Source organism: Cervus canadensis, chromosome 24, assembly GCF_019320065.1.
Source record: "Cervus canadensis isolate Bull #8, Minnesota chromosome 24, ASM1932006v1, whole genome shotgun sequence".
Classification (NCBI taxonomy): Eukaryota; Metazoa; Chordata; class Mammalia; order Artiodactyla; family Cervidae; genus Cervus; species Cervus canadensis.
Genome location: NC_057409.1, coordinates 48962983 through 48979963, shown reverse-complemented (window position 1 = coordinate 48979963; position 16981 = coordinate 48962983). Strand labels below are relative to the sequence as shown.

Here is a 16981-nt window from a genome sequence, read left to right as displayed (position 1 = left end):
TTGTACTATGCAGTGTGATAAGTATTTTGTAATGATGGTGTAGCATCATTTCATCTTCAGTGGGAGTTTCCTCAACTGGGTTGGACTGAAAAGACTCTTCATTATCAGATGTTTGCCTTAGTTAGAAGTGATCAAGTCATAATTTGTGCAGAAAGAAGAAAAAAGGTTGGATCAATGTGCGGAAGACAAAGAGGAAAAGAACCTGCAGTGGTCCCTTCAACCCGTATCACCGGAACTCAGCTATCAGGGTTTTCTAGATCATCCTTGTTTAAAATTAAAAAATAAAATCAGGTTTCTGATTAAAGTGCTGTTTCATTATCTTGCTTCCAAATAATATTTGAGAAAACTAAACTTACTATAATATAGAAATCCACCAAAAGCAATCAAATTTTGCATTTCGTTTTTAATTTCTCATAATAACGTAGTAAAACGGAAACATTAAGGATATTGGGAATTTTTTCTATGAATATGCTAACTTCTTCAAGGACTTTTCAGAAGGTGTCATGTTTTTAAGAGTGATTCAAAAAATGAGAGTTTGGGTAGACAAGCAGCTTGCAAATTTCGGTGAAACTGGAATAGGCTGGTATACATATTAGTGTCCACATTTCTCAAGATGAAACCTGGAACTGTAGCTGTGAAGTGCTGAAAGTGATCTCACAAGCCACCTGTGAAAATCAGCCCCAATGCAGACAAGACTTGATACCTTCTACTCCACGGAGTATGTGAGGATCAAGACAAACCAAGCGCCCGAAAGCACTGAGAAACTCTAAAGCACTGTTTAAACATATTCCACCATTACTGTCAATCATTTGAACGCAGTTTTTTAAACATGATTGTTATATAAGAGAAACAAATTTTCCTTCACTTATTACAGAACTTTTACTTAATTATAAATATAACAGATGCTAGAAAATTGCAACCACATTTCTTTGGCCAAGATCCATTCATTTTTTTTTTTTTTTTTTTTGCACAAGAAAAACATTTTGGCCCCAGAGGTGGATGGGCTCAGGAATTGGGATTTTTAACACTGCAAAGCAAAGTTATTAGATTGGTGCAAATGTACCTTTGGTTTTGCATTTCTGAACTTTGCCATTTGATGCCATTCTTAAATGTGGTTATGTTACACATCATTTTAATGTGCATTTCTTGCTTTATGTTTTTTGCTAGTGAATTATTACTTGCTATTTATTTTATATGTATTTTAGGCTATGGAAATTATGTTAGACAAAAGGTAAATTTGAGCAATTTCTTATTTGAGTTCAAAATGGGTGGTAAAGCAGTGGAGACAACTTGCAACATCAACAACGCATTTGGCCCAGGAACTGTTAATGAACATATAGTGCAGTGGTCGTTCAAGAAGTTCTGCAAAGGAGACAAGAGCCTTGAAGATAAGGAATGCAGTGGCTGGCCATTGGAAGCTGACAACGACCAACGGAGAGGATCATCAAAGCTGATCCTCTTACAACTACATGAGAAGTTGCCCAAGTCAACCATTCTATGATCGTCTGGCATTTGAAGCAAACTGGAAAGATGAAAAAGCTCAGTAAGTGGGTGCCTCATAAACTGACCACCAATCAAAAAAACCCATCATTTTCAAGTGTTGTGTTCTCTTATTCTATGCAACAATGAACCATTTTTTGACCAGACTGTGACATGCTACACAAGGTGGATTTTATACAACAACCAGCGATGACCAGCTCAGTGGGTGGACCAGGAAGGAGCTCCAAAGCACTTACTGAAGCCAAACTCGCACCAAATAAAGGGCCATGCTCACTGTTTGGTGATCTGATGCTGGTCTGATCCACTACAGCTTCCTGAATCCCAGCAAAACCATTACATTTGAGAAGTATGCTCAGCAAATCGATCAGAAGCACCACAAGCTGCAATGCCTGCAGCCAGCATGGTCAACAGAAAGGTCCAATTATTCTCCACAACACCCAACAGCAGGTCATACAACCAACGCTTCAAAAGTTGAACAAATTGGGCTACGAGGTTTTGCCTCATCTGCTGCATTTATCTGACATCTCAACTGACCACCACTTCCTCAAGCATATCAACAATTTTTTTGCGGGGAAAATGCTTTCCAAGAGTTCGTCAGATCTTGAAGTATGGATTTTTATGCTACAGGAATAAACAAACTTATTTCTCATTGGCAAAAATGTGTTGACTGTGATGGTTCCTATTTTGATTAATAAAGATGTGTCTGAGCCTAGTTATAATGGGTCCGAAACCATAATTACCTTTGCACCAACCTAATACACCATAGTGCAGATGAAAAAAGAAACAGGGAAACTATTGAACTTAATTGTGTCATTTTTTGGATAACTCGAAGATCCTTGGGTTGGTCCATCATGGTTCAGTTCCCCACCTTTTCACACTTTAAACCCCGTGTGTAAATGCACTCTGGGCTTCCATGTGCAAGCATGTGTGCACGCTCAACTGTATCTCTTCTGTGACCCCATGGACCATAGCCTGCCAGGCTCCTCTGTCCATGGGATATCCCAGGAAAGAATACTGGAGTGGGTTACATTTCCTTCTCCACTGGGCTTCCACACTTGACCAGTATCATCATACTATTATATGCCATTAGGTATCAACAGAAAGAGCATTTATATGATTTTTTTTAGCCACAGTATCTCCCACATATGAAGTTGTCATTGGAACTCCCAGATGGAGCAAGCTGTTCTCTTGATTGTAGAACATATCAAATTTTATTTAAAATATTTTTTGAACCTTGGTATGTATTCCAATAGACTGTAAACTTCTTGAGGACAGATTTTGAATCTTGTAGCTCAACCATCAACCATAGCAGCTGGCACAGAGTGAATGCCAATGCCTCTTCTCTCACCTAAGAGATGTTCTGCATGTATTTGATGTATCATGACCATCTTTTATAAAATGGTATACTATATGCATCATTTATAAGCATTTTAAAGAAAATAAGACCAGACAGCCAAATTATCTAGGTTCATAGTCCAGAAGAAAATATTTACGGATATTTCTATTTGTAGAGTACATTAAAGTTGAATTTATTCTGTGGAAATGTTAATTTAATGTTTTAAATAGTTATTATCAGATTCTTTTGTTTATACTAATGAAAAATAAGAGATCAATTATCATGGTATTCTGATGTGATAGGTACAGCTTGGATAACTTTCAACTCTGAGAATGGTAGCAATTAATGATTATACTGGTATTTGGAAAGAAATAATTAGAGAGATATATTTTATTTCAAATCTTACCTAATAATGCAGAATGTGACAACAAAGTGTCACAAACCAAAATGCAAGCTAACATGGTCTATGAAAATAGCTTTGAAAGAAATGCTGTATTTTCGAAACCTTCTATCAGCTGCTTAGGGAATGCCAGCTCTGAAACATCTTATATACCATCAAAAATGTGTTTTTTTAAAAGTATGTTATACTATTTTCCCTTATAATGAAAAAAATACAAACAAGTAGAAATAGTTTGTAAAATTAAATATATACTTATATTCATGATAAGTAAGTACAAACTAACATTTCCAGTTAAGATTGTTTTCTTCCCTTTCTTTCTGACACAATTATAGTACACAGATAAATCCATCCTTCTTACTTCCAGATTGTTGTAACCTTTTTCCCCAGAATGTTTCTCCACACTGCAGTACCTGCCTTTAGTGTAGGCATACAATGAGTAGTATTCCTCTTGAGGGTCCCCATAGTAAATGTAGTTTAACCAACAGAGTAATCAGTTCTTACCATCATCAACCATCTATGAAAATCATGCATTTGACCTCTATAAAACATTAAGATAGCTAACACCCTATAACAGGAATTCCATGGCTACTATAAATGTTGTTCTCGGCAATGCCTGTAATACCATAGGCTGGCAAACCAAATGTTTAATCCAATGCTTTTATTACCCTCAATTTAACTTAATTATATCGAACACCTGGTTAGTTGTGGCCATAAGTTAAGAAATAAACCATGATGGTGAGTAACCCCAAAGTAATAAAAATGAAGAACACCCTCTGATAAACTAAGCAGAGACAACGCCAGTGATGTCATGCAGTTTCTGAGATATTATAGAAAAATTGTTTCTTAATATTGATAAGAAAATTATGCATCAGTGAAAATGCAGACTTAGAAATATAGTACTGAGACTTTCAATTTGTGATGTCTTGACTGATGAGGGAAAATGGAATTCTTATTACTAAAGAGAGCTGATCTCTTGGGTGTTGCTGATGGCTCCCTAACTGAGCTTAGTGTTTAATGAGGCTGTACAAATAAAAAGCAGTGGGGGAAATACGAAATACCTGTATTAAATGCCATCCTGTAAAGTATTTGATGGATGGAAGAGTCTAATGCATTTTAAATAAATGCATATCATACTATCACATAGAGTGAGTCTTAAAAAATTATTACTTAGATGCACAGTCCTTGTAGTGGTAGACATGGCACTGTGAAGAAAGTTTGATTTAGAAGCTATTTTCTATTACACTTATCAAGTGATGGAGTTGTTGTTAGTCATATTATAATGTCCCTTCAACTTTGGTACATTCAGTGCAAAATATTTTGGGGAATTTTTTGTACCTTTATAAAAATAAAAGGCCCTTTTGTTCCCTTGAGAGTGCTTAAAAGGATACATACACGCATGATGCCCGAATAAGCATGGAACATGAAAATGGAACAGATGATACATATAGTATGATAGGTCGATTCTTATCTACATCTTAGAGAACATAAATATAATGAAACTATAAAAAATAAACAGAACTCACTGTGTACTTTTTTCCTGATACGCTGTGATTAATTGCTAGTTATTTTAAAATTGTTTTCATGCATTATAAAGCATAAAATCTGTCATTAGTAATTCATTGATAACAGTTTTGTCTTCAGCCATAATTACACACATATCACTTTGCATATACATTGTCACAGACCACCTTATTGCAAATCTTAAAGGTTACCTCATATTGACTTGGTTTCATTTTCCACTTGTGTCCCATGAAAGCTGAAACCTATGGTACACACCATGCAGGTACTCAGAAGCAAGAAAATGAATATTCTGTTATAACTTAGGGCTTAAATGAATGTATTTTCAGGAAATATATTTGTTTTTATTATACTATTTAACTTGCACTAATTTGGAGATTGGGCCAAGTGCTGTCAGTTTGGCTTGAACCATGTTCAAAGGTTAAGTTTCATGATTCTCCTGAGTCTCTAAAAGTTACCATGGAGCTGATCGTGTACAGGTTCATCTTTGTCTTGGAATATAACAAATGGAAAAAAGTTTGGCAGTCAAGAACTGTTGATTGAAAGACTGTTGGGTGGTTCCCTGGGCATCAAGCTCACCCAAATCCTTCCAAGAGGATCATCATCACTCTCCAGTACCCAAATGAGACAGAGCATCCGTTCCTGGAAAATAACAGCATTCAGCTTTACTCTAATGGAAGCGACTCTTGGAACTTCCAATGCTCAGCCATTCTTCAGGAAGGCAGCTTCTGGGCATTGCGCCTCCAGGTCACTCAAGTCCAAAGGTACTGGTCTCTTCAACGGCTGTCAAGAGTTTCTCATAGAGCATGGAGAAGGATGGGTACGGAGGGAGATCCAGGCGGTTAAAGCAAGTGTGAGCTCTGCAAACAGAAGAAGCAGTAGAGAGTTGAGAACGCTGTGAGTGACCAGAGCCTTCCTTCTGGTGTCTGTGCATGCTCGTCTTTCATATTCAAATTTGCTTTGTTGCCAATTTTCACACTCCTTTTGGAAACACTTTGAAAATGTTTTGACTTGAACAATTCAGAACTGAATTCTTTTAAGGGAAATAATATCTTTAAAAAATTTTTCTTTACATTTTCACGATCATTTAAAATCCATATTACATATATATTACTGTTTGTTTAGTTGTCTAAGAATTACAAAGACAAGTTTGTATCTTTATCTCTCTTTTGACGTTAGGTTTTTTGGTTTTTTTTTCCCTAAAAGACATGAAGATAAGCTCTTGCAAAGTAATTTGTTTTCAGAGTTGGCATTTGCCTGAATGTTTCTTAAAGAGTCAATGGTCTTGCATTTTTTCATTTTGTTGGTCAGGGAAGAGCACTGAGTGTCTCTGAAGACCTCATGGCTTAGAGTTTTGGGAAATTCCCTGGCTGGACTCTCCTGTCATAGTCAGTAGACCATTGTTACTTCTTTGACTCCTGTGCTATAATCTGATTTCTCCTAATTCATGATGCAAAATAATGGCCATTTAAATCATTATGTTACATTCTTTTTTAGAAATACCTCCCCTTTTGCCAAGATAGGAAAAAATATGCTTTCCTGTTATTTGCACCTGAATCACAATAAAAAAATAGACAACCTCCAAATAGCACATCTTATCAGGAAGCAAATCTGCCCTTTTGACATGAAATAGGAAGCTTTTTGCTTGGAATGTACAACAGTTTGTTTGCAGGAGCTAAACAACTTTGCTTTTAAAAACTGCTCCTGAATTAATATGGAATTTTAGGAGCTGTGATCATTAACAGGCTGTTTTTACAAAATCACATGATTTTAACCTTTTATTCTTATAAATCACTTTAATATTTATGAGATAAATAGAGTCATACTCCTAGTGTTGTGGGAAGATCAGAGGTTTGCAGTTGGAGAAACTTGAGTTTGAATTTCAGCATTACCGACCAGCTGTGTAATTTGCAGTGAATTATTAAAAACCTGCCACTCGATTTCTCATCTATAAAATGAGAATCATATTATTTGTTTCAGAAGGATATGAGGATTAAATGAAATCATAGAAACACTATTATTTGTCTCAGAGGATATGAGAAATTTAATTTGAAATTTAATATGAGAAATCACAGACACACACTTAATAGAATGCCTGGCTCACAGTGTTTGACCAATTAATAAGAGGTGCATTTTTAGCTACATTTCATTACCATCAAAAAGATTTACTCTAATCACCTTCATTAAATTGCCAAAGGATAATCATGACTCATGGAAACTGAGATAACAAAGAGATAATAAATAAAGCAGGTGTGTGGCCACATAGCTTATTAAAAACATTAACACGAAGGGCTCTGTCATATTAGGAAAATACAGATCTTCCTCAGCGTACAATGAGGTTACATACTGATAAACCCCTCGTAAACTGAAAATATCATAAGTCAAAAAAGCATGTGACACACCTAACTAACTGAACATCATAGCTTAGCCTAGACTACCTTGTACATGCTCAGAACACTTACATTGGCCTACAGTTGGGCAACATCATCTAACACAAAGCCTCTTTTATAATAAAGAGTTGAATATCTCATGTAATTTATTGAGTTACGGAATGTTTGTATGTGTACCGTTTTTTTACCCCAGTGATCACATGGCTGACAAGGAGCTGAGGCTCACCGACACTGTCCAGCATCATGAAAAAGTATAGCACTGAATATTGTTAGCCTAGGAAAAGATCATGACTCAAAACTAAAAATACGATTTCTACTGAAAGTGTATCACTTTTGTGTGTGCACGCTCAGTCATGTCCAACTATTTGTGACCCTATCGACTGTAGCTCGCCAGGAAATCTTCCTGACCCAGGGATTGAACCCACGTCTCCTGCATTGGCAGGCAGGTTCTTCACCACTGAGCCACCAGGAAAGCCTCTTATCATTTTCAAGCCACTGTAAAGTCAAAAAATTCTAAGTCAAACCCTCCTGAGTCTGGGACTGTCTGTACCAATTTTGGGACACAGAAATAGAACTGGCTCAGAGTTTACAAGTTCTTGTTATTACAAACTCTAGAATATATTGGGGGGAAATCATTTAATCAATCTTTGCAATCAAATACTTTTTTCATAAACTATTTCAAAATTGCATTTGACATAGTTCATATTATACCTCCTTACATCAGAGCCTTAACTTGGGTCTCGAAGAACATTTTACTTTTTAAAAGAAACTGAACTAGCATACTCAAAGTCTTAGAAATGGTTTAAATATCTATCTTGTGTAAAACACTGGTATAAAAATACTAACTGAAAACTTTAAATCTGTTATAGGGAAAGGGGAGGAAGAAGCAGAGAAATGAAATATATTTTGAATATAATTATCATCCAGGCTTTGTGAGTGAGACCCATAACATTCATTATGGGTCTACCCATTAGACTAAAGACGGTACTTCTTTTAGATGAAATTTAAACATTTTCACTTCATTGGCTACCAACAAGGCTGAGACCCTTTCCCCAAGTCAGTTTATTTGTAACATTTCCTGTTTTGTGATCTACATGTTCATCTACTTTGCCCATTTCTTTTTTCTTCAAAAATTTTTATTTTAATAAATACACATCACAAAGGATGTTTCATATTAACCATTATCAAGTACACAGTTCTGTAGCATTAAGTACATTCACATTGTTCTGCAACCATTACCATTATCCATCTCTAGAAATTTTTCCTCTTTCCAAACTGAAAATCTGTACCTATTGAACACTGACTCCTATTTTCTCCCAACCCTGCAACCCCCATTCTATTTCCTGTCTCTATGAATTTGACTACTCTAAGTACCTCATATAAGTGGAATCATACAATATTCATCCCTTGTGATTGCTTTATTTCATTTAGCATTTTCCAGGTCCATGTTGTAGCATGGGTTGCAAATTCCTTTTTTTTTCCCTGCTGAATAATATTCCATTGTTTGTATATACTATGTTTTGTTAACCCATTCATCCATTGGTTGACACTTGGGTTGTTTTTACATTTTGACTATTGTAAAAAAGTATTGTTATGAACATGGGTTCCAATTTTTCTATATCCTCTCCAACACTTGTTATTTTTTTTTAATAACAGTCATTCTTATGAGTGTGAATAAATTTATCACATAAAGTTTTAGGATTTCTTATTGACTTGTAAGAAATACTTCAAAAGAAAGAGATTTACTCTTGTCTTCTCTCTCACGAATCTCTTCTAGCCTGTTCACCTTTTTATTGGGTTTGCCAAAAGGTTTCGTCAGGTTTTTCTGTAACATCATATGGAAAAATTAGAATGAACTTTTTGGCCAACCCAATATTTAGTTATGCATTTTATTTATATGGCAGTATTAACCAGATTCCCTGCTACCCATTTTTAATACACTGTCTTTCTTCAGCATGCTGCTGTGATAAGAAATGTTGAAAAGATGATCTCCAGAGTTTACACCTCACAGAAGTTGTTCACGGTCTTTTTTGCTCTGGGTAGTGCTAGTGTACCAAAGAGTATGATAGATGAACTTTTGGGATAACTCTTAAAAGAGTAACTCATTTTATATAGGTGTAATCTGGAATAGATATGTGTGAATTCATTTTTGTGAACTGAGTCATATTGGGGAAACTAGGAAATAAAATAATTCAAGTAAACCTTTTCTCTAGTTAAGCAATAATCCCTGAAGTGAACGTATTAGTTGCTCGGTCATGTCCGACTCTGTGATCCCATGGACAGCAGTCCATGGAATTCTCCAGGCCAGAATACAGGAGTGGGTAGCCATTCCCTTCTCCAGGTGATCTTCCTGACCTAGGAAGTGAACCCAGGTCTCCTGCATTGCAGGCAGGCTGTTTATAGTCTGAGCCATTAGGGAAGCCCAATAATTACTGATTAAAGTTTCTTAGAACAGGACAGGACTGTAGGTGTAATATGTCTATCACATGCTTGTTAAGCCTGTTTCTTCCCTCTTGATAACCAAATAATTTCTCTTAACTGAAGGTTAATTTTACCTCATCAGGAGTTAACAAAATAATCACATACATGAGGATGACAATTTATAAACAGTAATGTTTGAATCCTACAATTAATTTCTTATGCATACTTGGATTGAATGATGAATTTTAATTCACTGTGGTCTTGTGGTATGATGAATTCTAAGATGATCTTCCATGACCCATGCCTTTGTATAATCCCCATCTTTTAAGTATGACAGGGGACCTGTAATTTGTAACCAATGGAATATGGCAAGGGTGAAGATATATTGAAGATGTAATTAAGTCTCTCATCCGTTGATTTTAAGTTAATTAAAAGGGTGATATCCTGAACTTGGGCCTGACCTAATTAGGTGAGACCTTTAAAAGAGCATCTAGAAATCAGAGAGTCTCTCTGTTGCTAGATTTGAAGAGGTAGACTGCCATGAATTCTGCAGATGCAAGGAATAAATTCTACCAACAACCTAAGGGAGTTTGGAAGCAGGTCCTTCCCTAGTTGAGCTTTCAGATGAGAATGCAATCCAGCCAACATTTTGATTTCAGCTTTCGGATGCTGAAAAGACCTGGCTCAATAGTGCTCAGACTCCTGATTACAGAAACAGTGACATAGTAACCATGTTGTTTTAAGCTGCTAAATTGGTATTAATTGGTTATGAAGCTTTGGAAAACTGCTACAGGTCTCAATGTAGTAATGTAGCCTAAGAAGAGGTAGTTAAGTGTAATAAATGTAATACAGTAGCATCACCCCTATCAAGGGCAGTGGTGCAAAGCTGGGAGTCAATAGCAGTCCTTTCATCCTCCCAGGCTTCTGAGCAAAAAAAACAGGAACTCTGAACGTCTCTGCTGTTCAGTAACTTATCCAGTAAATCCATCAGCCTGGACGCTCATATTTTTGATTCAGTTCTCAACACAAAAGGAAGGACTGGACAACTTTTTTGATCCTCTTCAGTCACAAGACATAATCACCATCATTGGTCCTTAACCTAAAGCTATCATGGATTCCTAAATTGCACCTGGTTATATTGCACCTAATATATAGGTGCAATTGCACCTAATATATAGTTACCATAATAGAACTTTCCTTCTGAATAAACTGAAAATGTTTCATGAGGATGGAGAAAGTATGTATTGTTGAGGGGGAAACTGTAGAAAGATTAAATGGGTCCGCCAAAGTCAAATCAAAAATAGACCACAACCTTGGGTTCCTAGGGGAAGTCCAACATTAAACTGAAAGCAGGGAAACTAATGCTTCGTTTTTTTCACTTTTGGAAGCCTGAGTGTTCATTTCATCCTACTTCATGATTTAAAGTGCTAGTCCTCAACACCTTACCAGATTACACACATTTTGAAGACAGAAATTAGAAAAATTAAGCTTCAAATATTTTTTAAATAAATGACTCAATCAAAACATACAGAAGCTTCAGGGAAAATGGTCCAGATTTGGTCAGTTCAGAAAAGTCTGGGAGATACCAGGGGATTTTTTAGGTGCTCTAACCAACAAGTTCTATCTCACGCTCACCAGAAAGCAGAGATATTCAAAGAGATACAGGGGGAATTCATCAGAATCATCCAAGAAACTTGTTTACAATGGAGATTTTAGGTGCACTCCCTGAGATTCTACTTTAGAAGGTCTGGGGTGGGCCTAGGGATCTGCTTTTTAACTATCAATCTAAATGAGTCTGATGCAGGTAGGCTCCACTATTGGAGAGGCATCAGTTACATTAGAAGTAAGATATCTATACTGGCTATTCTCAGCAGAGTTTTGTGTGCTTGCAAAAATTTCAAAACTCCTTATAAACAAGACAGCATTGCTAATAAGGAAATTGAGGAACAGTGTGGTTAAATAAATTGCCCAATATTTACCATCAACTGGCTGTGTGAGCCAAGAACAGGGGAAAAAAAAAAGCAAAACAAAACACAATCCTCTGAGGCTTCTCACACCCCCCTCTCCCACCCCATTCCATGTCCTAAGAAAACTCTAGCAGAAAATAACAGAAGGGCCCTTGGATTATGTTGATATTGGCAGCAAAAGCACATCCAGTTATTCAGTCTCAATAAAAGAACATTTTTCAAATCTTTCAAAGCCAGCCACACTAAGGCTATAATGAGTTTACCTCATTTTACTCTATGCAGCCAGAACCACTCAAGGAGGGCAGATCTGAACTAGTCTTTGGGAAATCATGCTGGCATTAATATAAAGAAGATTTAAAAGCCCTCCAGACATCTGGTCTGACTTAATAGACCTCTTGGTGCTTTCTGGATTCTTTAAACGTTAACCAGGAGGTCATATGCTTAACCCTCTTTTCTTTCCTATAGATACAGATAAGTCGATTATCCAAATCCAAAGAGCCCAAAGTATCACAATTATATCTGAAGCTTCACAGATTGATTAATTGATTAATGCATTTCTGTGGGTGTATGCATTTATAAATTGATTCTCCCAGAAGTGACTCTTGGTAGCTTATAAGGACTCAAAATACGAGGCAAAGAAGAAATTAGAATCAAGATTTTAAAGAGAGGGTGAGAAAACCATGGGCTTCATTTTATCTAGTAGATATAGCCCTAGAAATAAAATGTATATAAATCTAATAAGTCCTTTTTATTTGCATTATCATTTAGAATGTGTTTTTATCAGTACTCTCTTTTCAATTGGCAGTGGTGCCTAATCCTTCTGATTTGTTTCCTTACTCCTATTTCAACCTTTTCATTGAGTAATTAATAAATCAAAAACAAATACTTAAAAGCATTCTGGGAAATCCCTAAAGGATATTAGAATATCACACTTTAGTGTCATGATTTCTTTGGAAGTGGGAGCTTTCCTGACCAAGTTTACTTGTCAAGCTCACATTCTCCCCATCGAGCCTGGCTTCCCCACAAGGGAATCAGGTGTTCACGCAGTCTTGCTGGCAGGGCAGCCTAGATGAAGGGGCAGAATTGGCCAGGAGCTGGGCTGTGAGGTGGGCAAAGAGGGGCTCTCTTCTTAGGCTCTCCAGGGCCCCCGCACCTGCAGACTCTCTTTGATTATGTACCCTCTTGAGACCCCATATTTGAAAGCTTGGCATTTCTATACAAAGTTCCCTGATGAATAAAAATTAATTTTTCAACTTACATTTCATTTATTCCTTAATTCATTGAACAAACAAGTTCTAAGGTTATACTGCATGCCAGGCATTGAGCTGTCCCCTTGTATATGAGGATGAATAGTCTGATCTCTGCCCACAAGAAGTTTATACTCTGACAACAAAATGTGCAGGCAAATGGGACCCGCCAAAGGTTATGCAGTCTGTGCTCTCTACTAGAGGTTTGAAATGCAGCTTACCTTTGACTCTGCTCACCAACTCATAATCCCTAGCTCAGGGCTGCTTTTCTCCAGAAAACTATAAGAAACCTTTGCCTATTCCAAAAAGATTCCTATGGGCTATTAGTGACCCTGCATATAACGCGCTATGAGTCTGCTCTGTGGAGTCAAGAAAGGCTGTACTGTTTATAACAGCCAGGACATGGAAGCAACCTAGATGCCCATCAGCAGATGAATGGATAAGGAAGCTGTGGTACATATACACCATGGAATATTACTCAGCCGTTAAAAAGAATTCATTTGAATCAGCTCTAATGAGATGGATGAAACTGGAGCCCATTATACAGAGTGAAGTAAGCCAGAAAGATAAAGAACATTACAGCATACTAACACATATATATGGAATTTAGAAAGATGGTAACGATAACCCTATATGCAAAACAGAAAAAGAGACACAGAAGTACAGAACAGACTTTTGAACTCTGTGGGAGAAGGTGAGGGTGGGATGTTTTGAAAGAAAAGCATGTATATTATCTGTGGTGAAACAGATCTCCAGCCCAGGTGGGATGCATGAGACAAGTGCTCGGGCCTGGTGCACTGGGAAGACCCAGAGGGAGGGGGTGGAGAGGGAGGTGGGAGGGGGGATCGGGATGGGGAATACGTGTAACTCTATGGCTGATTCATATCAATGTATGACAAAACCCACTGAAATGTTGTCAAATAATTAGCCTCCAACTAATAAAAATAAATAAATTTAAAAAAAAAGGCTGTAGAGAGGACACTATCCGAGCCAAGCCTTGAAGGATTTGTAGGTGTGTAGAGCTTTTCTAGTTCAACAACAAAGAGAAGGACGTTCCCAGCAGACTGCCCGGAAGCGAGAGGAAGCACTGCAGCAAACTTGAGAACTAAAGTGCTTGAGTGACAGAAGCCCAGACTGGATGTGAAGGCACAGGCCTTTCCCATTCGGTCCATGTGTTAAAGGCAGCGAGTGGGCATGCAGCCAGAGGTGGCACGGGCGCTATCAACGCCAACAGGGAGTGGAGGAGGTGTGGAAGGACGAAGACGCTGAGTTAGAGCTTGCAACCGGCGTGAGAAACACACCTACCAACCACACAGAGTGACCCATTCAACGGAAGGAGTTCAGCCATTGCTTTGTTAGCCTAAACTTATTAACACAAACAAAGCTATAACTTTTGTCACGACTTTATAAACATTCACAATTTCTCTTTTATCCCCACTAATACTGTCTTAGACCATGGGATTTAGGGCAGGAATTCTCACTACCACTAGTTCACAAGTATCTGTGCAATCCTGGTGGCAGAGCACAACCCTGACCCTTCCCAGGTGTTCAGTAAATGGGAAACAGTGGAAAGGAATTCTATGGCACTTACTACACCCACTACCCATGTGTTATATACCATTCGGCAGTGACGGTTATCTGTTCACTGAAGTATCTGTTAGGCCCTTCTCTAGGTTTTAAAGTCCATGCTGACAAGAGATCAACTTATATCTCCCATAAGGTAATTAGTATCTAAAGGCTTATTAGAGAATTAGATTACTAATTAATATCTTATTCTAAAGTCTTATTAGGTTGCCTGGGTTAAAATGAACTGGATCTATAAATACAGTGTAGAATGTTCCCACAGTGGGAATTCCTGCATGGGGGATAATCAGCAGAAGAAACTCTTGAAACTGTGCCTGGTAAGCAGGTCACGTCTCACCTGTGGGTAGCTCTGGGAAAAGATGAAGAGTACATACTTTTCAAATGTAAGAATTTAAACCCAACAGAAGAACACCCAGTGAGGAGTAGTTCCAGATTGAGAACTCAAACAAAATATAAATATCCTGGGTGGATACAGCAGATTTCTTAAATATCTAAAAACTGTAAAATGCCAGGTGAGCTCTGAAGGCTAGGGATTAGTGAAAACAGTCAAAATAGCTGAATTAATTGAACAACGTGTTAGGCATCATTTTTAAGCACTTTGCCCATTGTAAGCAACGGCAAACCTAGACAGCATATTAAAAAGCAAAGATGCCTATTATACAGAGTGAAGCAAGTCAGAGAGGAAAACACCAATACAGTATATTAGTGCATATATATGGAATTTAGAAGAATAGTAATGATGACCCTATATGCAAGACAGCAAAAGAGACACAGATGTAAAGAACAGACTGTTGGACTCTGTGGGAGAAGGCAAGGCTGGGATGATTTGAGAGAATAGCACTGAAACATGTATATTATCATATGCGAAATAGACTGTCAGTCCAGGTTCGATGCATGAGGCAGGGTGCTCAGGGCTGGTGCGCTGGGATGACCCTGAGGGATGGGATGGGGAGGGAGGGTCAAGATGGGGAACACATGTACACCCATGGCTGATTCATGTGAATATATGGCAAAAACCACCACAATACTGTAAAGCAATTAGCCTTCAATCAAAATTTAAAAAAAAATAAAGCAAAGACATCACTTCACCAACAAAGGTTCATATAGTCAAAGCTATGGTTTTTCCAGTAGTCATGTATGGATGTGAGAGCTGGACCATAAAGAAGGCTGAGTACAAAAGAATTGATGTTTTTGAACTGTGGTACTGGAGAAGACTCTTGAGAGTCCCTTGAGCTGCAAGGAGATCAAATCAGTCAATTCTAAAGAAAATCAACCCTGAATACTCATTGGAGGGATTGATGCTGAAGCTGAAGCTCCAACACTTTGGCCACCTGATGCGAAAAGCTGAGTCATCAGAAAAGACCTTGATGTTGGGAAAAGATTGAGGGCAGAAAGAGAAGAGAACAGCAGAGGATGAGATGGTTAACAGCATCACCGACTCAATGGACATGAATTTGAGCAAACTCTTGGAGACAGTGAAGGACAGGGAAGCCTGGCATGCTGCAGTCCATGGGGAGGCAGAGAGTTGGACAAGACTTAGCGACTGAACAACAAAACATCTCACTTCATCTCCAAAACAGCTTTGTAATGTAATTACTAGTGCCTATCCCAACTGTTCAGATGAGGATATAAAGACACAAAAGTGATTCTGGCATATCTTGTCTGGAATGGCCCAGAGTCATATGTTAAACTTAAGAGCTTATCAAAAATATTATGTGCTATGGCTTAGCATGACAGGCAAAGCCAAAGCCACATTCAATTCACATAAGCTCCTTGTTCTCACAGGGTTAGATCCTAGAGAGGGGAGACAGTCAATGGGTACACAATGACAGAACTGAAGGAAGCCCTACACAGTAAATAAGGTAGGACAGAATGACAGGCACCCTGGGAGCAGAAGCCTGGAGGGCCTTTCTGAGCACTGAGCTGAGTCCTTAGGGATGACAAAGCCAGTCGCATGCAGAACCAGCAGAAAAGAGATGGGGCAGAACGTTCTAGAGTCTTGAGGCAGAGTCACGTTTGGTAAATGTGAGGAACGAGGAGGTGGCTGGTGGCTGCGGCTGTGAGGGGAGAGCGTATGTGTGGAGGTTGGGGTAGCAGGCCAGCACAGGCCATGGTAGTGGTCCTCGGTAAGGAGTCTGGATTTTACTATAACTCACTGATGGATATAAGTAGGGGAGGGAGGTGATATGGAGATTGCAGAAGCTCGCTTTGGTTGCTGAGCGCAGAATGAACCACAGTATGTATATACAGAAATTGTCGTGTAGACAGCAGGCTATGGCAATAGCCTTGTGGAGAGGGGCTTGTGCAGTGGACTATGGTGGTGGAAAGAGATGAGCCCAAATTCGTTTTTGGTCTTGAAGCCAAAGAGAAGGGGATGACCAGTTCCTTATCAGCCATAATGTTCATCATTCACAAACACATACTTTATGATTTACAGCTGCTGTGACTTGAAAGACTCAATTCTGTTGACAGAAACAATGAAAACTATCAAGACTTTTACTCCATTTAGGAACTACAAATTATTTCAATAGTATTTTACATTATTTACTACAGTTCTTTTTTTTAGACAAAGTATGCTCCCTGGGTCGGGAAGATCCCCTGGAGAAGGAAAAGGTAAC

The 16981-nt window shown here is 38.1% G+C and overlaps 1 protein-coding gene across 5 annotated transcripts in view; it reads right to left on the bottom strand.

The window, feature by feature from the left end:
* Positions 1-850: 850 nt before the first annotated feature.
* The window catches only part of HECW2 (HECT, C2 and WW domain containing E3 ubiquitin protein ligase 2), a 420397-nt gene continuing 404266 nt past the window's right edge, over positions 851-16981 (bottom strand). For all 5 annotated transcript variants that reach the window (XM_043445118.1, XM_043445119.1, XM_043445120.1 and 2 more), the window contains one exon: positions 851-5614. In XM_043445118.1, coding sequence (XP_043301053.1) covers positions 5503-5614 — 112 coding nt within the window. In that variant the 3' untranslated portion in view covers positions 851-5502. The remainder of the gene's footprint in view (positions 5615-16981) is intronic.